The sequence below is a fragment of the Lagenorhynchus albirostris genome, chromosome 4 (genome assembly GCF_949774975.1).
Source record: "Lagenorhynchus albirostris chromosome 4, mLagAlb1.1, whole genome shotgun sequence".
NCBI lineage: Eukaryota > Metazoa > Chordata > Mammalia > Artiodactyla > Delphinidae > Lagenorhynchus > Lagenorhynchus albirostris.
Window position 1 is genome coordinate 103522524 of NC_083098.1, and position 24032 is coordinate 103546555.

At 35.3% G+C, this 24032-nt stretch overlaps 1 protein-coding gene across 13 annotated transcripts in view; it reads left to right on the forward strand.

Annotated features, from left to right (window-relative positions):
• LCORL (ligand dependent nuclear receptor corepressor like) overlaps positions 1–24032 on the forward strand; it is a 166305-nt gene that overhangs the window by 95634 nt on the left and 46639 nt on the right. For 12 of the 13 annotated variants that reach the window (XR_009540383.1, XR_009540381.1, XR_009540382.1 and 9 more), the window contains exon 5: positions 15004–15255. Coding sequence is in view for 10 of the 13 variants with exons in the window: in XM_060148439.1 (XP_060004422.1) it covers positions 15004–15255 (252 nt within the window). In the remaining 3 variants the exon portion in view is untranslated. Of the gene's footprint in view, positions 1–15003; positions 15256–15502; positions 15544–24032 lie in introns of those variants that run through there. The other variant, XM_060148446.1, reaches the window with a different exon arrangement.

Consider the following 24032-nt stretch of genomic DNA (forward strand, 5'->3'; position numbering starts at 1 on the left):
TGAGGTTATGGACATACATGGAGCCCCAAACCCAATCATTGCAAATTTTGAAACCTTGTAAACATTTTTTCAAGTATACTCAAAATTTTATAAAAACTGACTGTATTTTGTGCCATTAAGAAGTTATCAACATGTAAAAACTGATATCACACAGACCATATTTCTTGATACAGTTCAGTTAAGATGGCAGTCAGTAACAAAAAAGACAACTTTAATGGAATAAGTTTGTGCATATGGAAATATTATGATATTTCTAAGTAATTTATGGGATAAAGAAGGAATCCTAATGGCTATCAGAATATATTTTGCACTAAATAATATTAAAAATATATTTTAAAGCTTATAAGACTTATAGGATTTGATAGAAGGAGATTTATAGCCTTAAATTTTTATATTAAGCAAAAGATTGGAAATTTAGTAAGTCAGCGGAGCATCTAAGTGAAGGAGTTTTTTTTTTTTTTTTAAGTAACCCTAAGGGACTTCCTTGGTGGTGCAGTGGTTAAGAATCCGCCTGCCATTGCAGGGGACACAGGTTCGAGCCCTGGTCTGGAAAGATCCCACATGCTGCGGAGTAACTAAGCCCGTGTGCCACAACTACTGAGCCTGCGCTCTAGAGCCCGCAAACCACAACTACTGAGCCCGTGAGCTGCACCTACTGAAGCTTGCGCACCTAGAGCCTGTGCTCCACAACAAGAGAAGCCACCACAATAAGAAGCCTGTGCACCGCAACAGAGTAACGGCTGCTCACTGCAACTAGAGAAAGCCCACACGCAGCAATGAAGACCCAACGCGGCCAAAAATAAATAAATAAAATACAAAATAAAATAAAGTAACCCTAAATAATTAGGAGAAAGGCAGACAAGATATCAACAAAACTGGTGAAATAATATGCAAAGATAAAATAGAAAAGATAAAGTTAAAACAATTTTTTAAAAAAGGCTATTAAAGTGAAAATGTCAAAATTTGCTGGTATCTGAAATTTTACATCCTAAAATTCTAGGAATTTAATGCTTCAAGTATTTTGCTCATTTTTAAAGTTTTTGGTCTAGGGAGATTTCCCAAATTATTGTCTTTAATTTTTTTCTCCTGATAGGGATTGTTAGAAAATAGTTGCATTATATAAAAATTATGTAATTAGGCTACTGCTTTTTGAGGACTATGTGATAAGCACTGGGTAAGCACTCTCTATACATTAGTTCATTTAATCCTTGAAGCAACTCCTTTAGACACTACTAGTAAAACTGCTTTACAGATAAAGAGATTATGGCTTATAAAGTAACTTACACAACGTTATACAGCCTGTAATCAGCAGAGCTGAAATTTGATTCCAGGTGTATCTGACTACAATGATGTATTTCCAACCATTCTTCTATATTGCCTTCCAGTGTATTATTTATTATGGGTTAAAAATATACTAAGTTTGGTGGTTCTCCAAGAGTGATACATGGAACTCTTGGGTCTCTAAGACTCATTGAAGAAATCTGCAAGGTCAAAACTTTATAAAATATGATTCTAAGATGTTATTTGCCACTTTTGCTGTGTTGACCTTAAAACTGATGGTGCAAGAGCAATGTCGGTTAAAATTACTGGTACCCTAGCATGAGTCAAACCAGTGGCACTAAACTATACCTAGTAGTCCTTGTGTTCTTCAGCACTGCACACATTGTAGTAAAAAAAAGGGCTATTACACTTAAGAATGCCCCTGATGAAGGAATAAAATTGTTTTAATTTATGAAAATCTAACCCTTGGGTTAGACATTTTTAAAAATATTCTATACAATTAAATGTGAAGTACTCAAAATATTTCTCTTGCATACCAAATTACATTGGTTGTCTTGAGGACAAAAAACTTTGTTAAGGGCCTTAACTCATAAATAGTATTTATTAATATCTGTGTCAAATAATATAGCAGTGAACTTCATAAAGCAAAAACTTGAGAGAATTCAGAGTAAAGGACAAACACCTCAGGTGTATTAACATGTTACTTTCAGTCCTAGATCGGTAAAGTGGATCTAAAATAAGTAAGGAGAGGGCCAGGGCAGGGGTTGTGGGGCCGGGGATCGGGACGTCCCAGTGGCGAGCGGGAGGCAGCCGGGAGGAGTAACATAACAATGGCTGCCCAAGGAGAGCCCCAAGTGCAGTTCAAACTTGTATTGGTTAGTGATGGTGGTACTGGTAAAACTACATTTGTGAAACGTCATCTGACTGGTGAATTTGAGAAGTAGTATGTAGCTACCTTGGGTGTTGAGGTCCATCCCCTTGTGTTCCATACCAGCAAAGGACCTATTCAGTTCAATGTATGGGATACAGCTGGTCAGGAGAAATTTGGTGGACTGAGAGATGGCTATTATATCCAAGCTCAGTGTGCCATTATAATGTTTGATGTAACATCGAGAGTTACTTACAAGAACCTGCATAGAAATCTGGTACGAGTATGTGAGAACAGTGGTGGTAGGAAAACTGGACAACTACATGTAAAAGAATGAAATTAGAACACTCCCTAACACCATACACAAAAAGAAACTCAAAATGCATTAAAGACCTAAATGTAAGGCCAGACACTATCAAACTCTTAGAGGAAAACATAGGCAGAACACTCCATTGACATAAATCACACCAAGATCCTTTTTGACCCACCTCCTAGAGAAATGGAAATAAAAACAAAAATAAACAAATGGGACCTAATGAAACTTAAAAGTTTTTGCACAGCAAAGGAAACCGTAAACAAGATGAAAAGACAACCCTCAGAATGGGAGAAAATATTTGCAAATGGAGCAACGGACAAAGGATTAATCTCCAAAATTTATAAGCAGCTCATGCAGCTCAATATCAAAAAACAAACAACTCAATCCAAAAATGGGCAGAAGACCTAAATAGACATTTCTCCAAAGAAGATATACAGATTGCCAACAAACACATGAAAGAATGCTCAACATCACTAATCACTAGAGAAATGCAAATCAAAACTACAATGAGATATCATCTCACACTGGTCAGAATGGCCATCAAAAAATCTACAAACAATTAATGCTGGAGAGGGTGTGGAGAAAAGGGAACCCTCTTGCACTGTTGGTGGGAATGTAAATTGGTACAGCCACTATGGAGAACAGTATGGAGGTTCCTTAAAAAACTACAAATAGAACTACCATATGACCCAGGAATCCCACTACTGGGCATATACCCTGAGAAAACCATAATTCAAAAAGAGTCATGTACCAAAATGTTCATTGCAGCTCTATTTACAATAGCCAGGACATGGAAACAACATAAGTTTCCATCAACAGATGAATGGATAAAGAAGATGTGGCACATATATACAATGGAATATTACTCAGCCATAAAAAGAAACGAAATTGAGTTATTTGTAATGAGGTGGGTGGGCATAGACTCTGTCATACAGAGTGAAGTAAGTCAGAAAGAGAAAAACAAATACCGTATGCTAACACATATATATGGAATCTAAAAAAAAAAAAGTGGTCATGAAGAACCTAGGGGCAAGACGAGAATAAAGATGCAGACCTACTAGAGAATGGACTTGAGGATACGGGGAGGGGGAAGGGTAAGCTGGGACAAAGTGAGAGAGTGGCATGCACATATATACACTACCAAATGTAAAATAGATTGCTAGTGGGAAGCAGCCGCATAGCACAGGGAGATCAGCTCGGTGCTTTGTGACCACCTAGAGGGGTGGGATAGGGAGTGTGGGAGGGAGACACCAGAGGGAAGAGATATGGGGACATATGTATATGTATAACTGATTCACTTTATTATGAAGCAGAAACTAACACACCATTGTCTAGCAATTATACTCCAATAAAGATGTTAAAAAGAAATACAATGTGTAATCCTAGATTGCAACCTGAGATTGGGGAGGAAAAAGCTGTAAAGGAGATAATGAGGAAAGTTGGGGGCTATATTTTTTGTGTTAAATTTTTTGAAAGGGATGATGGCATTATAGTTATGTATCATAATGTTCTTGTTCTTTATTTCTTAAGTAGAGTTAAAGCTTCATGATATCTGCAACTTTCAAATGCTTCACCCATAAATAACCTGTGTGTGTGAGTTTATATGTAAATCCAGTGACGCAAAATGTCAATAGTTGTTGAATCTATAGAGGTAAAATTTTGTGGAAGTGCATTGTACTCTTCTTTCAACTTTTCTGTAGATTGAAATTTTTAGAAAAAAAACATTTGGGGAAGAATAGGAGGCAAGGGCAACAACTGTACACCATAAGTGGTTCAGTAGAACTTTGCTTTCCTTCTTACCTTTCATTATATGATTATCTGCACTAATATGATATTTGTCATTAAATGATACCAATGTGTGTCAGAAGTCTTCATGTTAAATAAAGTGCTACAAGTATTAATTGTTAATACATATCAAACATGGAGAGAAGGGAAATGGATTTTGGAGAAAGAGAAGAAAAGAAAAATACCATCATCCTGGTCTTTAAAATTTTTGTTGGATTAGTGACCAATATTATCCACTTTGACAGTCTCATAATTGAGACAGCCTACACAGATATTCTTAGATTGGTCCTAAGAGAAACTGTCTCTCTAGGTAAATAGTAGCATTATATGCTACCTATGAGTGTGGAAGAATACTGAACAAAGGAGTGAATACAAGGAAGTTGGAATCAGTTGGTTCTGGTGATTCACATCTCTCCCATATGTAAAATACACTCACCCCTGCCCAAGACCTCCAAAAGTCTTATCTTATTACAACATCATCTCAGAGACCACACTCTTGTTATCTAACTCAGTTTCAGATACAAATGAAGTTCCTTGAGTGTAGTTCCTTTGGTATAGCACTTCAAATATAGTTTCTCTTGATCTGTAGACCTTTAAAAGTAAAAAGGCAAATTACTTGCTCACACACACCCAACATACAATGTTAGGATAGGCATAGGATAACCACTGTAAACACTCTTGTTCAAAAATGGCAAAATGGGGTGCACACAGGGGTCACTGTTCTATAGCAATCCTGAAATCCAGCTGGGCAAATGTTGGAAGTTATTCGATTAGATCTTAAGGAAAAATTCTTTATGGCTCTTGAATCTGCCTTCTGGGCTCTAAGTTCCACTTTCTAATTTATCCTTTCTTCCTATTTTTTTAAATTGAGTTATAATTCACATACAATAAAATTCACTTTTTTAAAGTATAAAATTCAGTGGTTTTTAATACACTCATTAACAAAGTTTTGCAACCATCACCGCTGTCTGATTCCAGAACATTTTCTTCACCCTGAAAAAGAAACCCATTACTAGATGAACACTCACTCATCATTCTCTTACTCTTCTCCAGGCTTTGGCAACCACTAATCTAATAGATTTCTCTCTTTGTAGATTTGCCTGTTTTAAACATTTCATATAAATGAAATTGCACTATGTGCAGCCTTCATTTAGCATGTTTTTGAGGTTCATTCTTGTTATAACATGCATCAGTTCATTTCTTTCTATGATTGAATAATTATTGTATGGATATACCACATTTTATTTATACATTCACCAGTTGACATTCATTTGGGTTGTTTCTACTTTTTGGCTGTTGTGAATAATGCTGCTGTGAACATTCATACATACTTTTGATTGAACATATGTTTTCGGTTTTCGTAGTTATATACCTAGAGGTGGAATTTGCTGGGTCATATGGTAATTCTGTGTTTACATTTTTTAATGTGTTTTCAGAATTATTTTCCAAAATGGCTGCACCATTTTACATTCCCACCTACCGTGTATGAGGACTCAGATTTCTCCACATTCTCACTCGCACTTGTTATCTGCACTTTTTATTATAATTCTCCTTCAAGGTGTGAAATGGTATCTCATTGTGCTTTTGATTTGCATTTCCCTAAAGACTAATGATGTTAATCAACTTGTCATGTGCTTACTCGTCATTAGTAATATCTTCTTTGGACAAATGTCTACTCAAATCATTTGCTGTTTTTTTATTTGGGCATTTGTCTTTTTATTGTTGGGTTATAAGAGTTCTTTATATACTTGGACAGTAGACCCTTATCAGACATGTGATTTGTAAATATTTACTCCTATTCTGTGGACTCTCTTCACTTAGTGTCCTTTGAAGTACAAAAGTTTTAAATTTTAATCAAGTTCATTATATCTATTTTTTTCTCTTGCTTGTGTTTTAGTGTCGAATCTAAGGAATCATTGCCTTAATCTAAGGTTATGAAGATTTACATGTATGTTTTCTTTCAGATTCTTATAGTTTTAGCTCCTACATTTAGGTCATTGATGCATTTTGAGTTAATTATTCTATATGGTATGAGGTGGAGGTCCAGTTTCATTATTATTATTATTATTATTTTTTTTTTTGGTACATGGGCCTCTCACTGTTGTGGCCTCTCCCGTTGCGGAGCACAGGCTCCGGACACGCAGACTTAGCGGCCATGGCTCACGGGCCCAGCCGCTCCGTGGCATGTGGAATCTCCCCAGACCGGGGCACGAACTCGTGTCCCCTGCATCGGCAGGCGGCCCCTCAACCACTACGCCACCAGGGAAGCCCCAGTTTCATTATTTCATTATACAACTGCATGTAAATATCCAGTTGTCGTAGCATAGTTTGTTGAAAAGACAATGATTTCCCCCACTGAATTGTCTTGGTACTCTTATCAAAAATAGATTAATGGTTTATCTTGGGGCTCAGTTCTACTCTATTAATCTATATGTCTGTCCTTAGGACATTAACACCTAGGCTTGATTATTATACTTTATAGTAAGTTTTGAAATCAGGAATTGCTAATCCTCCAGTTTAGTTCTTTTTCAGGATTATTTTGGCTATTCTGGATTCCTTGCATTTCAGTATGCTTTTTAGAATCACCTTGTCAGTTTATACAAAAATGCCAGCTAGGGGCTTCCCTGGTGGCGCAGTGGTTGGGGGTCCGCCTGCCGATGCAGGGGATGCGGGTTTGTGCCCCGGTCCGGGAGGGTCCCACATGCTGCAGAGCGGCTGGGCCCATGAGCCGTGGCCGCTGAGCCTGTGCGTCCGGAGCCGGTGCTCCGCAATGGGAGAGGCCGCAACAGTGAGAGGCCTGCATACCGCAAAAAAAAAAAAAAAAAAAAATGCCAGCTAGGGTTTTGATAGGGATTGTGTTGAATTTGTTGATCAATTTGGGGAGTTCTTATCATGTAACAATATTAAGTCTTCCAGTTCATGAACACAGAATATATTTCTGTTTGTTTATGTTTTGTCAAACTTATTCCTGTAAGTCTTTTCTTCCTAATACTGTTGTAAATGGAATTATTTTCTTAATTATTTCCTTTTAGAATTGTTTAGTGCCATTGTATAGAAGTAAAATTGATTTTTGTATATTGATATGGCATCCTGTAACCTTGCTGAACTTACTAGCTCTAAAATTTTGTGTGTGTGGATTCCTAACAAATTTGTATATACAACATTATGTTATCTGTAAAAAGAGTTTTACTTCTACTTTTTCAATCCAAATTACTTTTATTTCTTTTTCCTGCCTAATTGCACTGGCTAGAACCTCCAGTACATGTTGAATAGAAGTAATGAGAGCAAGGACAAGAGTCCTTCTCTTGTTCTCATATTATGGGGGAAACTTTCAATCTTTCACCATTAAGTGTGATGTTATCTGTAGATTTTTCATAGATGCTCTTTCGTAGATTGAGGTAGTTTCCTTCTATTCCTAGTTTGTACATTGTTTTTATCATGAAAAGGTATCAAGTGCTTTTCTACATCTATGGAGATTATTATGTGGATTTTGTTCTTTATTAATACGTTACATTACATTGCCTGATTGGTTTTCATATGTTGAACTAACTTTGTATTCCTGTGATTCTTGGTCTTGATGTATAATCCTTTTTTTTTTAACATCTTTTTTGTAGTATAATTGCTTTACAATGGTGTGTTAGTTTCTGCTTTATAACAAAGTGAATCAGGTATACATATACATATATCCCCATATCTCCTCCCTCTTGCGTCTCCCTCCCACCCTCCCTATCCCACCCCTCTAGATGGTCACAAAGCACCGAGCTTATCTCCCTGTGCTATGCAGCTGCTTCCCACTAGCAATCTATTTTACATTTGGTAGTGTATATAAGTCCATGCCACTCTCTCACTTCGTCCCAGCTTACCCTTCCCCCTCCCGGTGTCCTCAGATCCATTCTCTACATCTGCGTCTTTATTGCTGTCCTGTCCCTAGGTTCTTCAGGAACAGTTTTTTTTTCTTTTCAGATTCCACACAATGAGTTAGCATATGGTATTTATTTTTCTCTTTCTGACTTACTTCACTCTGTATGCCAGACTCTAAGTCCATCCACCTCACTACAAATAGCTCAATTTCGTTTCTTTTATGGCTGAGTAATATTCCATTGTATATATATGCCACATCTTCTTTATCCATTCATCTGTCGATGGACACTTAGGTTGTTTCCATGTCCTGGCTATTGTAAATAGAGCTACAGTGAACATTTTGGGACATGACTCTTTTTGAATTATGGTTTTCTCAGGTTACATACCCAGTAGTAGGATTGCTGGGTTGTATGGTAGTTCTATTTTTAGGTTTTTAAGGAACCTCCATACTGTTCCCTGAAGTGGCTGTATCAATTTACGTTCCCACCAGCAGTGCAAGAGTGTTCCCTTTTCTCCACATCCTCTTCAGCATTTATTGTTTGTAGATTTTTTGATGATGACCATTCTGACTGGTGTGGGATGATATGTCATTGCAGTTTTTATTTGCATTTCTCTAATGATTAGTGATGTTGAGCATCCTTTCATGTGTTTATTGGCAATCTGTATATCTTCTTTGGAGAAATGTCTATTTAGGTCTTCTGCCCATTTTTGGATTCGGTTGTTTGTTTTTTTGATATTGAGCTCACGAGCTGCTTGTAAATTTTGGAGATTAATCCTTTGTCAGTTGCTTCATTTGCAAATATTTTCTCCCATTCTGAGGGTTGTCTTTTCATCTTGTTTATGGTTTCCTTTGCTGTGCAAAAGCTTTGAAGTTTCATTAGGTCCCATTTGTTTATTTTTGGTTTTTTTTCCATTTCTCTAGGAGGTGGGTGAAAAGGGATCTTGTTGTGATTTATGTCATGGAGTATTCTGCCGTTTTCCTCTAAGAGTTTTATAGTGTCTGGCCTTATGTTTAGGTCTTTAATCCATTTTGAGTTTCTTTTTGTGTATGGTGTTAGGGAGTGTTCTAATTTCGTTCTTTTACATGTAGCTGTCCAGTTTTCCCAGCACCACTTATTGAAGAGGCTGTCTTTTCTCCATTGTATATTCTTGCCTCCTTTATCAAAAATAAGGTGACCGTAGGTGCGTGGGTATATCTCTGGGCTTTCTATCCTGTTCCATTGATCTGTATTTCTGTTTTTGTGCCAGTACCATACTGTCTTGATTACTGTAGCTTTGTAGTATAGTCTGAAGTCAGGGATCCTGATTCCTCCAGCTCCGTTTTTCGTTCTCAAGATTGCTTTGGCTATTCGGGGTCTTTTGTGTTTCCATACAAATTGTGAAATTTTTTGTTCTAGTTCTGTGAAAAATGCCAGTGATAGTTTGATAGGGATTGCATTGAATTTGTAGATTGCTTTGGGGAATAGAGTCATTTTCACAGTGTTGATTCTTCCAATCCAAGAACATTGTATATCTCTCCATCTGTTTGTATCATCTTTAATTTCTTTCATCAGTGTCTTACAGTTTTCTGCATACAGGTCTTTTGTCTCCTTAGGTAAGTTTATTCCTAGGTATTTTATTCTTTTTGTTGCAGTGGTAAATGGGAGTGTTTCCTTAATTTCTCTTTCAGATTTTTCATCATTAGTGTACAGGAATGCCAGAGATTTCTGTGCATTAATTTTGTTTCTGTGCATTAATTTTGTATCCTGCTACTTTAACAGATTCATTGATTAGCTCTAGTAGTTTTCGGATAGCATCTTTAGGATTCCCTATGTATAGTATCATGTCATCTGCAAACAGTGACAGCTTTACCTCTTCTTTTCTGATTTGGATTCCTTTTATTTCTTTTTCTACTCTGATTGCTATGGCTAAAACTTCCAAAACTATGTTGAATAATAATGGTGAGCGTGGACAACCTTGTCTTATTATATAATCCTTTTTATGTGTTGCCTGTTTCTGTGTGATAGGAGAGTTGGCCCTTGAACAATGTGGTAGATAGGGGCTGGCCCCTCATGCAGTTGAAAATCTGTGTATGACTTATGGTCAGCCCTCTGTATTTGCATTTCCACATCCAGAGATTCAACCAGTCACAGATTGTGTAGTACTGTAGTATTTACTGTTGAAAAAATCCACATATAAGTGGACCCGCACAGCTCAAACCCATGTAGCTCAAGGGTCAACTGGATTTTTGTCTATTCATAATGGATAGTTTTCATTTCGTTTAGTAGTTTTCTTTTCATGTAATTTCTTTGTCCAGGTTTGGTATCAGGCTAATATTGCCCTCATAGAATGAGTTGGGAAGTGTTCTCATCTCTTGTTTTGGAGTTTGTGAAGGATTGGTTTTAATTCCTCTTTAAATGTCTAATAGTATTCACCAGTAAATCTGTCTGTCCCTGGGCTTTTCTTTGTGGCAAGATTTTTGGTTACTAATTCAGTCTTTTTACTTGCCGGTCCAGGTTTTACTGTTACTTCTTGAGTGAGTTTGATAGTTTGTGTCTTTCTAGCAATTTGGCCATTTCATCTAGGATACCTAATGTGTTGATGTATAGCTTTTTTCTTTTCTTTTTTTTTTTTTTGGTAGTATTTCTTGATTACCTTTAATGTTAATGCTGATAATGCTTCCTTCATTTCTGATTTTACAAACTTAAGTCTATTCTGGTTTTTATTCTTGGTCAAATTTTTGATCTTTTCAAAGAACCAACTTTTGGTTTTATTGCTCTTCTCTGTTGTCTTTCTATTCTCTATCTTATTTTTTTCTGCCCTAACTTTTTATTTATTTTCTTCTCTGTGCTTGCTTTGGGTTTAATTTTTGATTCGTTTTCTCTTAAGGAGGAAGGTTAGGTTATTGGGTTACTGGGTTGAATTTTTTTTAATATATGTGTTTATTGCTATAAATTGCTCTCTAAGCACTGCTTTAGCTTCATCACATAACTTTTGCTGTGTTGTTTTCCTTTTCAGTCATTTGGGAGTTGATTGGTCTTGAGAATCTTCTTCCCAGTTCAGTCATTTGGCTGTTTGCAGGAGACTTCAGTTCCTTTCCTTGTGAGCCTCCTCAGTGCCGCTCACAGGACAGCTTTCTCCAGAGTGAGTGATGAGAGAGCAAGAGGACAGAATAGTGTGGGTGGGGGTCACAGCGAACACCAGTATTCAGAGTATCCAGGGTAGAAACCATATTCTTTTATAACCTAATCTTGGAAGTGACATACATTTCTGCAGTATGTTATTATTAATCACACATTCCACCCTTAATACAATGTGGAAGGGACTACACAACCCTGGAAACCAGGAGGTGGGAGTGGGAATCATTAAGGACCATCTTGAAACTGGCTACTACAAACAACTTGCTAAACTCTTGAATTAGATAAATTTGGAAAATGAAGAGATAGGGCAAAAATAAATTATTTCTATCTTCTTGGGGCATACCATTTCCATTTGGCAACATATTTTCTCTTCTAGCCCAGGGTTTGTGAGTTGCCTGAATTTTGAAACCATCTGAGTTTATATCCCTGGCCTAGATCTTTAGTTAACTCAGTTTTTTTTTATAGTTTTGATAATTTGCACAAGTATTCTAGAAGGCTCACTAATCAGCAGCTGAGCAGCATTTTCTTTGTCTCTTTCTCTTTTTTATCTTGTTTGTTTGTTTTTTGCCACGTCCTTTGGTCTCACACATAGACTTATTCCCAATATAAACAAAAACTGAGTAGATGAATAGGATAAAGTAGCATTATCTATTCTGCTTTAAACTTAGCTCTAAACTCAATTCTAAAGTATAGCCCTAGTCACATGATATGTCTGATCATATTTCTGTTGTTTTTTGATAAATATAATTATTTTGAATTTATAAAGTGATATTAGCCAATACATTACAGGATAATTAACCAAAATACCTAGAAGTAAATCAGTATCTCCTTTTAACACATAATTCAAAGCAAGATTAGGTTTGAAAAAAGATGGAAAAGAGTGTTCACAGATGCCTTCAAGGATTCCTGGAAGTAATAGTCAAGAAATGGTATAAATTGGGAATCCTTATGTGTAACATGGAAATTTCTCGTTTTGTTACAAATCACTTTAGTTGGGTTACATGTGCTAATACTATCTATTCTGGAGCACAGTATATCACATGGGCTTAGAAATTATGTCCTTTGTGTTTTCCCAGCTAGTTAATAATTTTACATATTAACCTAGTTAGTTAATATTTTTACTTATTTGACATTTTATGATTTACGTAAAATATAACTGCTTGGCCTGCATCTTTTTGTTTCTGTTATTTTCACTATAACCTAAGATAACAGTGGAGTAAATGTCAGCTATTAAAATGACAAGTACAGGAGTTCAGTATTTTATCTACAATCTCATATAACTTTAAAATATCCTGTGAGCAAGACTTATTATGACTTCCAGGGTTCTATTATCATTTCCATTTTTATGAACAGAGAAACTAAAACACGGAGGGGTATGTAACTAGCCTGAATTCAGGAAGATGGCTAAGATTTCAATCTATAGCTAAGTCTTTCTTTTTTCATTAAAATACAGTTGACAATATTACTTTAGTTTCAGGTATACTATGGAGTGATTCACATTTACATGCATGATGAAATGATCACCATAATAAGTCTAGTAAGCAACTGTCCTCATACAAAGTTAATACAGTATTATTGACCATATTCCTTGTGTTGTATATTCTCATTTATATGTGGACTCTAAGAAACAAAACAAAAACAAACTAAGCTAAAACAGACTCATAGTTACAGAGAACAAACAGGTGGTTGCCAGAGGGGAGGAGTGTTGGCGGATGAAATAGGTGAAGGGGGAAATTAAGAGGTACAAACCTCCAGTTATAAAATAAATGAGCCACGGGCATGTGATATATACAGTTGACCCTTGGACAACGTGGGGGTTAGGAGCACTGACCCTCTGCACAGTGAAAAATGAGTCTTAACTTTGCAGCGGGCCCTCCATACTCGGGGTTCCACATCTGCAGACTGACCAACCATGGACTGTGCAGTACCGTAGTATGTATTTATTGGAAAAAATCCATGTCTGTGTGTACCTGCACAGTTCAAACGCATGTTGCTCAGTGCTCAACTGTATAGCCAAGTCTTTTTTTCTCGTACTCAGAAACAAATAGTACCTCTCTTCCCTACTGGGCTCTAAACAAAGAATAAATGTGAGGACTATAATGTTACTTTTTTTATAGGCCCGTAATCCCTTCTCAAATGTTTTTTCAGAATTCAGTGTTCTTTGTTTTGAAAGAGCTAATGTAACGGAGATGTTTATTATGTAACATCTCCAGCAGGTCCAAAACAGCACCCTGTGATCAAATATATTGATATTTCTGCAGGACCATAAACAGATTGATGTCGGCTGAGGTCACATTTTGCTCTCAGATATGGTGGAGGTAGTTTTGTTGCCTTTCCTCACCTTTAAATAGTATGTTTTCTAATCTTGCATTTTAGAATCATGGATCTATAAAAGTAGATGCTAGTTGGAGGACTTGCCTTCAGATCTCTTAGACAATTGCTCCATCTAATACTGAACCCCAAAACTAAGGAGACTCAACCCTTCAGTCTCAGACAGCCCAGGATCAGGGCAGGCCTGTTCACACAGCACTGATCTGCCTGGGGAAGAGTTGAGGCATTTAAGGAGCAGAGGAGCATGTTGGTTTGGCCAAAAAGTTCGTTTGGGTTTTTCCATAACATCTTACAGAAGAACCCAAACAAACTTTTTGGCCAACCCGTTATCTCTAGAAGTAGGCCCACTTCTAAGAGGAAGAAGTATGGAGCCTAACCAAATACACTTAGTCATCCTTCCTAGTTCACCAATCATTCTGCCTCTGAAGGAGCAGAGTAAATAAAAGGATTGGGGTGAGGCCAGTAGTGTGTGTGTGAAAAAAGCCACCACCATCCAATATTAAAACTATTTATTACTTATTATATACGGTGTTTATAAGTGGTCTGTCTTTATTCCACACCTCTTACAAAATCATTCAATTGTTTTTACCTCTTGTACAGGTTTCAAGCAGAATTGTATATGACTGCTGTCCTTTATTTTGGTTGTAGCTCACCAACATGTTTTGGGACCAAGGACTGATTAAGACCCTCAGTAGTGGTACTGCTGTTTTTATAGGGGAATCTTAGTAGATGTGCACTGAAATATTTAAGAGTGAAATCTCATAATTCTGCAATTTACTTTCCGGTAGTTCTGCAAACCAATAAAAGTAAAAAGAAGGTGAATGTGGCAGAATGCTAACAATTCTTGAATCTTGGTAGAGGCTGTCTGTGTCATTGTAGTGTTCTTTATTTTTTTCTTTCTGATTGAAATTTCTCAATATGAAAAATTGAAAACAGAAAAAAATCCTTGATGATGACATTTAGGCTATATATGAAGTGCACATTTGACAGAATTGAAGAATTAATGGTAATAAATAGTTACAGAGTTTAGATATTTTCTTTAATAGTTAATGTGTATACCTACTCTATTAGGTTAAAACTTGCTTGGTTACTTATATATACAATTTATGTTCACATACTAAGTGTCTTAGTATCTTGTAGAATACATTTGAATTAAAACTGAAAATAAGCTGTCTGTTTTTATGTCTAGTTGTTTATATTTTAGTTTGGGACCAAAAATATTTATTTTTAAGAAACAATTAAAAATGCCAAGTTTGGGGTTGATATATTCTCATAATACTAATTAAACCAACAAGGTTTTTGTTGCTAAGTCCTAGAAACCATTTGCAATTATGGACTGAATCTGAGACTTGTGAAATCATTAATTTGTAATTAAGATAAATTTAAACATAGGTATTTTGCATTCTCTTTTTTAATTCTTATTATATTTATTTCTTCCCTAGATCTTCCTCAGAACTGTGATCCTAACATTCCCCTAGTTGCTCAGGAATTAATGAAAAAGATGATACGTCAGTTTGCAATTGAGTATATTTCAAAAAGTGGTAAAATCCAAGAGAATAGAAATGGTTCAATTGGACCAAGTCTAATATGTAAGAGTATCCAAATGAATCAAGCAGAAAACTCCCTTCAGGAAGAGCAGGAAGGCCCCTTAGACCTCACTGTGAATCGAATGCAAGAACAAAATACTCAGCAAGGTAAGATTTGTGTGTATGTGTGTGGTATGTGTGTGTATGTGTGTGTGTGACATATAATTTTATGTTTTAGTATTCTTAAATATATATAACCTTATATTCACAGAGAAATTTACTTCAGAAGTAATATTACTTGTAATTAACCTATGTAGTATGGACTAGAGAGAAGTGCTGAATTAGAGCTTTTGTATTACATTTGACTTTGTTTATAAAACTGGAAGTGAGAGTTTCTCTCAATGTTTTTTCACAGTAAAGTTTATGGTGAAAGAGTTCTAGCAAGCAACCTAAAAGGAAAGTGTACAAATAAAAAGATATATATGATAAAAATGTATTTTTGTAATGTACAGCTGAGAACATTCATTAAGCACTTGCTGTTCAGTTTTTTGCACTTAGGTGAAAGATAAAAAGAAATAGATGACTTGTATTCAGTTGTTTATGATGTAACTAGGGAAAGAGAAAAGTTAATGCATGGGATAAATATAATTAAGTATATGGAGATACATTTTTCATAAGAAGCATGAATGATGAGGCGGTATTGGTCTTATCTAATTGTTAACTGAAGGAAGAGTTGTGATTCTCAGAGGAAAAGAAGGAAGACCTTAAAGTGCTTGTGGAGGATGCCAAACAAGTGTTTGCCTGGAGAAGAGAGAACAAGTAGCTTTTGTTAATACAAGTTAAGGATAGTGTTGTTGGGCCTCAAAGCCAGAAAAAATGTCAGCATTAAGTTTGATTGCAGAAGGCAATGTGGTGTTGGAGACTGTAAAGAAGAGTACACTAGTCAGTGTTTAAAGAAGATAATCTTTTCACTGTGTAAGACATTAAAATTGAGAGAGGCTGAAATATGGAAATACTTTTCTCTTTTTGCTTCCCTAATTGTAGGTTGTTTGAGTTCATTTATGTAGTAAGATCTGAGAAATTTGAGATAATAATTAGGTAGGTTATAAGACAGAGAAAGAAATGTTGAAGATGATTTTGATGTAAGTCTTAAGGACAAAAATATATCAATACATTGAATTTTGGAAGTTAGAAAGCATGGGATTTTTAGAATTTTTGTTTGTCTTGCTTTTCCATGTTTCATACCCTCTTATATCTCTTCTCCTTTGTGGGAGGCAGTTCAGTGTTCTAAAGAGACTAAAACATAGGCTTTGGTATCTGTGACAGACTTGTGGTTGAAATCCCAGCTCTGCTACTTAAGTTACATGAATAGTTAACTTTACCTATCAGAGCTTTAATTTCCTCATTTGTTACTTGGCAATAATAATAACAAACTCATTGGAGCAATATGAAAGTTAAATATAAAGTCACCAACTCATAAAAGATACTCAGACATTAGTCTCTCCCTACTCTCTACCTCCTGTTCCCTACCACCACAGAAGAGAAGGCTTGGAAGTAACATGGTAGTTATCTGTAAATATTTGTATGGCTCTTCCACTAAAGTAGGACTGAACTTTCTCTGAATGGCCCAATGAGTAGAATTAGGATCGCTACCTAGAAGTTAGGTGGAAACAGATTTCAGGTCCATATAAGAAAGAATATTTCTAAAGATCAGACATTTTTTTTAAAGGGGAAAGGGGAAAAGATTCCCTGGTTGCCTTATCATTAGAGGCATTCAAAAGCATCAGATGAGTGGTTGGAATAGATGACATTTTAAAAGTAAATTTCCAGTCCTTACATTCTGTGATTCTATGAATTTAAGTAATAAGGCAGACCCAAGTATATATAGAAAATAAGTAATGTAGTTACTTATTTAAATTATTTTGATGTTCTAGACAAAGTGCACAAATATATATGTTAACATTCTGAGGCTGAAAAGTCATTTAGTTTAGTGTGGCTTGTAGTGTATAAAGCAAGGGAGAGAATGGTAATAGGTGAGGCTAAAGAAATAGGTAGGGGTAAGATTGTGAGAAAGCCATGTAGGAAATATTAAGGATTTTGACTTTTCTTAGGGCCCTAGAAAGCTGCTAGGTTTCTTTAAGCAGAGAGTAACAAATCAGATTTTCTTTTATAAAACTATTCTGCCGTGGTATAGATTGGTAAGCTCTAACTTTGTCTACTTGCATACCAAATTTTTTTTAATGTAGCACATATATGTGTGTACCTATACACACCAGTACCTTATATGTACTAATATTTCCACAAATTAAAATTTTTAAGGTTGAAATAAAGATGTTGTAAACAATTTTTAAATGTCTTGCTAATCGTGGTGACTTCACCCCCAGTATCTTATTACACAATGTAGACTTTGGAGCGTTTCATTAGTAATAATACAAGGTATAAATCCTTATTTCAAATGGTTTCTTAAGAACTAAAAAAACTTTTGGACTGACTTCACTGTTCATACCTTATAGTATAATTAGTAAAATGCTCATACTAGTAGTAGCAGGATTAGTTCTGCCTTTGTTTGTCTATTATTTGCTAGTGCTAACTTTTTTCACATTATTCTCACTGTAATTTTGCAACAATACTCGTTTAAGTCATTTGTTCATTTTGTGATTTATTTTATTCAGATTAGATGCTGTAATCTGTAAATCCAGTAGATAATCTAGCCATAAATAATGTAGATAATTTATGGATTGTCTGACCTATAAATCTATAAAATTATTAATCCCAAATGGTTTTACAGGTAACTTTATATAACCTTAAGGCAGTAGATAATTCTTATCTTTTACAGACTATTTTAAAGAATAGAAAAGAGAAATATTGATATAATCTTCATCAAAACAAGGCATAGATAGCAAAAGAAAGAAAATTTGCAAGCTAGTCTTATTTACAAACCTAGGTACAAAAATTCTAAACAAAATGTTGGCAAATTGAATATAGTGAATTATAAAAACATTATAAATGTTTTTATAAATTATAAATGTTTATATAAATTATAAATCATAAAAATATTATAAATCATCTGTGGGGAAGCACAGATGATTCTGCATTTGAGACACCTTTATGATTTTACACATTACAAAAAAAAATCAGCCATATCATCCTAATAGATACAGAAAAAATTTACAAAAGCTGACACATTTATTATAAAAAATGCTTATCACCCCAAGAATAGACGAGTACTTCTGCTATGAGGGACATCATAACCAAATGATTTAAAGTAACAGACATGATAAAAATTTTCAACATTTTATGAGACATCTTGACTCATGTAACGTGATGAGAAAAAAAGAAATATGAAAGTAAGCAATAATAAGTAATAGGTTATAAGGAAAGAATGAACAAAATTGTGGTTACTTACAAACAGTATGATTGTGTATATAGAAAATATGAAAGAATATCTATGTAAAGTTTTAGAACTGATGAAAGAGTTCAGAAAAGGTACTACTCACAAGATTAGTATGATAACATCCAATTAGAAAATCCAGTTTTTAAAAAATCTTCTACAATAGCAACAAAAGCAGGAAAAACATTAAAACACCTAAGATTGAAGCTAATAAACTAAGACCTTATGGAGAATATTATAAAACTTTATTGAAGGTTATAAAAGAAGACTCCCAAAATGAGTGATTATATTTTAAATGAATGGGAAGACTCTAGAAGATAGCAGTTCATCTTTAATGTACTTAATAATTCAATGTCATTCTAGTCAAAATTCTGATAGGGTTTATTGTGAAAAATGACTTGCCAATCATAAAATTTATGAGTAAAACTTAAAAGAGCCAAGAATTACCAAGTCAAGGTGGTGAGGGACTTCTCTAAAACATATCAAGACTTTGTATAATAATTCAAACAGGGTGCTATGGGCCATATACAAATCACTAGGACAGATTAGCAAGCCCAGAAGAGATGTCATTATAAATCACCAGGATGATGGCCTGTTCAGTAAATAGTTCCAGGGCAATTGCTTACCCACTTGGAGGGGGAAAAAAATGGATCCCTACCTTACACCGCTCACAAAAGTAATTTTAGTTGGGTTAAAGGGCTAAATGTTAAAAGCAAAACTAAAAGTTAGAAAAGATAAAGGATTATATCTTAATGAATTTAAAATAAGGAAGAATTTCTTAAGATGCAGAAATAACAATCCATGCAATAATTGTGTAAATTTGTACTAAAATGTAAAACTTAAGTGTTATAAACGTCACTGTGAAGAGTGAAAATTCAAGCCTCAAATTTGGAGACAGTATTTACAACTGATGTAACTAACAACCATTTAGCTAATCAAACAGAACTACAGCCAATGAGGAAAACATGACACCTTAGAAAAATAGGCAAAAACAGTTATCAGAAGATTACAGAATAACCAAATAAGCAAAGTAAAAGATGCTCAAAAGAATATCCTGCTCAGCTTTCATCCCAATATAGGGTTCTTTTATTCTGTCATATAAAAGATGGTAATTCAACCTCTGATTGACAATAAGTACATGCAAAAAATCGTTGTTTGACAGCTCTGACAATTAAGCTCCTATCTCTGAAACATCCACCCTTCATTTTATATTTCTTCCATCTGCAGTAATTATTTTACTCAATAGTACTGTAAATATTTGTAGAAATTATTGTATCTCCAGACTTCTCTTTCCCATGCTAACCTTTAGGGTTTTGGGGTTTCTTTTCCATCTGCAACAATATGAGAAAATTTTTCCTTTTACTTATTATTAGTGCTGTAAATATTTGTTGAAACTATTTTGTCTGTCTAAACTTCTGTTTCCATGCTAATCTTTATATAGCTTCTCTAATTGTTCTTCATAAATCAGTTTCCATACTTCTCATTTTCCTTGTCCTCTCTTCCACAAACTGTAGACTGACTTAAAATATTGTTGCCCTGAGAGATACATTCCTATTTGCCTCTACATTGTACCTTCTAACCAGGTATTTCAAATATTAGAGAGATTTCTATATGCACTTTCATTTCTGCATATTTGTATAAATACTCTGAGCCTCAGAAACTGGGAGAAAGTAAGTTATGAATTCTTTTGTCCTGGAGCAGTAGCTTAAAAAACAGGTAGAAATAACATTAGCATAACCAAAAATATTTTTTTTTCGATTTTAATCTGGGCCCAAAGTAAAAGCTTCTCCTGAATTCCAAAGTACAGGAAGAAATTTGCAACTTACGGACCTTTATCATTATCGTGACAACCATGAAGAATTTACCAGTTCTGTACAAAACAAGATCAAATGTGGGCAGAGATGAAAGAGCAGCACTTTATTGGCCTTGGTGGTGGTGTTGTCTACCATGAGGTCCAGTGAATATTCTGGTAGAATCTTCATTATAGTAAATTTCTCACTTCATTGTAATTGTTTCCGTGTTTATCTCCCCACTGTAATCAACCTTTGGGCGCAGGAACCTGTGTATTCACTTTTGTATCCCCAGGGCGTGTATGATATATGACATATTGGATTTACTGGATTAAAAATCTTCACTATTTTCAAATGCTATTGACAGCTGAACTGAGAACTGATACTTGATCATTGGATTTATGGGTTTTTAGCAGTGAAATTTCTTATTTTAAACATATTGGATGGAAATTATCCTGAAATATCGTTATACTTTCTTAAACAACATATGGAACATTGTGTCATGATGAACATTAATTATTGCACTGACCTGTAATGTCTTGACATTTTTAGAATTATTCTCCCTTAAGCTAACTGGCAACAGATTAAGTTAAAAATACTTTTAAGAAATTATTATTTCACATTGCTCAGTAGGCTAAACTTTGGAAATCATGTCTCCTAGATTGAATAAGATTTTTTTAAAAAATAAATTATGTATGAGACATATAAACTAGGCTTCAGGTAAATTTTATATTTCATTGAATGAAATATATAAATTTCAGTGATATGTTTAATTGTTATTAAGTATCCTTTGTTGCTGCTGCTGCCATTCTAGTCTGGTTTCTTGGCTGAGATTAAGGTAGGTGACACTGTCAGCTGAGATGTTAAACTATAATTAAAAGAGCAATGTATCATTTTATGATATCACGTATTATAAACTACGCTGTTTATAAATGAAGTTTGTTGTTACTCTGTTAGGAAAATACTGAATAGTTTGTTTTTTTTTAAATATCAATTCAGAAGATATTTACATATCTACTAATGAAGGCAATAAAATTATCCATCTTGTTTTTCTATGCTGAACTTTTGTTTTCCAAGGCTGAAGACATATGGAAGAAAATGTTATGTTCCATACTTGAGAAGATACCATATTTTAGTAAACTTGAAGAATAAAACATATCTAAATGATTCATGTCCCTTCTGATCTAACCTTCTCTAACTCTAGGGATAGACGAAACAGGTGGTTTTTTAAAATTCCAAATCAAAGCCATATCACTCATCTGCTTAAAAACACTTAAACACACACACACACACACACACACACACACACACACACACACACACACACACACACACACACACACACACACACACACACTTTAATGGCTTTGAACTGTCCTTAGGATAAACTGTAAAATCCTATAAACTCACCAAGATCCAGATCCTACCTATCTATTCAGTCTCATCTTGCACCTTTCTTTAGTCTTCATATTGGTTTTCTCTGTTTCTTGAATGTCATATACTCTGGCTTCAGAACATTTGTACATGCTTTTGCCTCTGTGTAGAAGCCACTCTACCCCCTACCCACACCAATTTTTTCTAAATAAATTTTACTCGGTTTTTCTTCAGGTCTCCATTTAAACATCACTTCTCTAAGAAAAACCAACCCCCACACCTCCTAAATTGGATGCACACAGACATAACACATGCATTCTTACTAATTACCACCAAAATTGAGTTTCGGTCTCATATTTTCCCATAGCATCCTGTATTCTTTTGTAGCCTCATAACCCTTGTAATTATTTCCACCATCTTATTTTGTGCTTTCTGTTTGTCCCATTTGTTAAGCTTTTTTCCCTCCTTTGTTATTTTCTTTTAGATTGCATTTTTTCTTTGCTAATTTTGAAGTTATATACTCTACTGCTGTTCCGTTAGTGGTTTCCCTAGAAATTTTTTAATGCTCAGTTAACTCAGCAGTTAATGTAAGGAATTTTTCTTTTTTTTTTTTTTTCACTGCGTTGGGTCTTCATTGCTGCATACAGGCTTTCTCTAGTTGCGGCAAGCAGGGGCTACTCTTAGTAGTGTTGCGTGGGCTTCTCATTGCAGTGGCTTCTCTCGTTGCTGAGCACAGGCTCTAGGCGCGCGGGCTCAGTAGTTGTGGCACTCGGGCTCTAGAGCGCACGCTCAGTAGTTGTGGCGCGTGGGCTTAGTTGCTCCACGGCATGTGGGATCTTCCCGGACCAGGCATCGAACCCGTGTCCCCTGCATTGGCAGGCAGATTCTTATCCACTGTGCGACCAGGGAAGTCCGGTAAGGAATATTTTAACTTCTTACCTGCCCTGACACGATAGCCATTTTATCAATGCTTTTGTTCTTTTTATGATATCACAATGAAAACATTGTAACTATTTTATATAATCAAGTTTTGTTTGGATTTACATACATGATTACCCTTTTCCTTTGCTCATTATTTGTTTTTATATCTCGAAGTGTCTTCTGGAATCAGAGATTCCTTTTTCTTTTTAACATCTTTATTGGAGTATAATTGCTTTACAATGGTGTGTTAGTTTCTGCTTTATAACAAAGTGAAACAGCTATACATATATATATATATATATCTCCCCATATCCCCTCCCTCCCACCCTCCCTATCCCACCCCTCTAGGTGGTCACAAAGCACCAAGCCCATCTGCCTGTGCTATGCAGCTGCTTCCCACCACCTATCTGTTTTACATTTGGTAGTATATATATGTCCATGCCACTCTCTCACTTCATCCCAGCTTACCCTTCCCCCTCCCCGTGTCCTCAAGTCCATTCTCTACATCTGTGTCTTTATTCCTGTCCTGCCCCTAGGTTCTTCAGAACCATTTTTTTTTTTTTTTTAGATTCCATATATATGTGTTAGCATATGGTATTTGTTTTTCCCTTTCTGATTTCACTCTGTATGACAGACTCTAGGTCCATCCATCTCACTACAAATAACTCAATTTCGTTTCTTTTTATGGCTGAGTAATATTCCATTGTATATATGTGCCACATCTTCTTTATCCATTCATCTGTCGATGGACACTTAGGTTGTTTCCATGTCCTGGCTATTGTAAATAGTGCTGCAATGAACATTGTGGTACATGACTCTTTGAATTATGGTTTTCTCAGGGTATACGCCCAGTAGTGGGATTGCTGGGTCATACGGTAGTTCTGTTTTTAGTTTTTTAAGGAACCTCCATACTGTTCTCCGTAGTGACTGTATCAGTTTACATTCCCATCAACAGTGTAGAAGGGTTCCCTTTTCTCCACACCCTCTCCAGCATTTATTGTTTGTAGATTTTTTGATGATGGCCATTCTGACTGGTGTGAGGTGATACCTCATTGTAGTTTTGATTTGCATTTCTCTAATGATTAGTGATGTTGAGCATCCTTTCATGTGTTTGTTGGCAATCTGTATATCTTCTTTGGAGAACTGTCTATTTAGGCCTTCTACCCATTTTTGGTTTGAGTTGTTTTTTTGATATTGAGCCGCATGAGCTACTTGTATATTTTGGAGGTTAATCCTTTGTCAGTTGCTTCGTTTGCAGATATATTCTCCCATTCTGAGGGTTGTTTTCTCGTCTTGTTTATGGTTTCCTTTGCTGCAGAAAAGCTTTTGAGTTTCATTAGGTCCCATTTGTTTATTTTTGTTTTTATTTCCATTTCTCTAGGAGGTGGGTCGAAAGGATCTTGCTGTGATTTATGTCATAGAGTGTTCTGCCTATGTTTTCCTCTAAGAGTTTTTATAGAGTCTGGCCT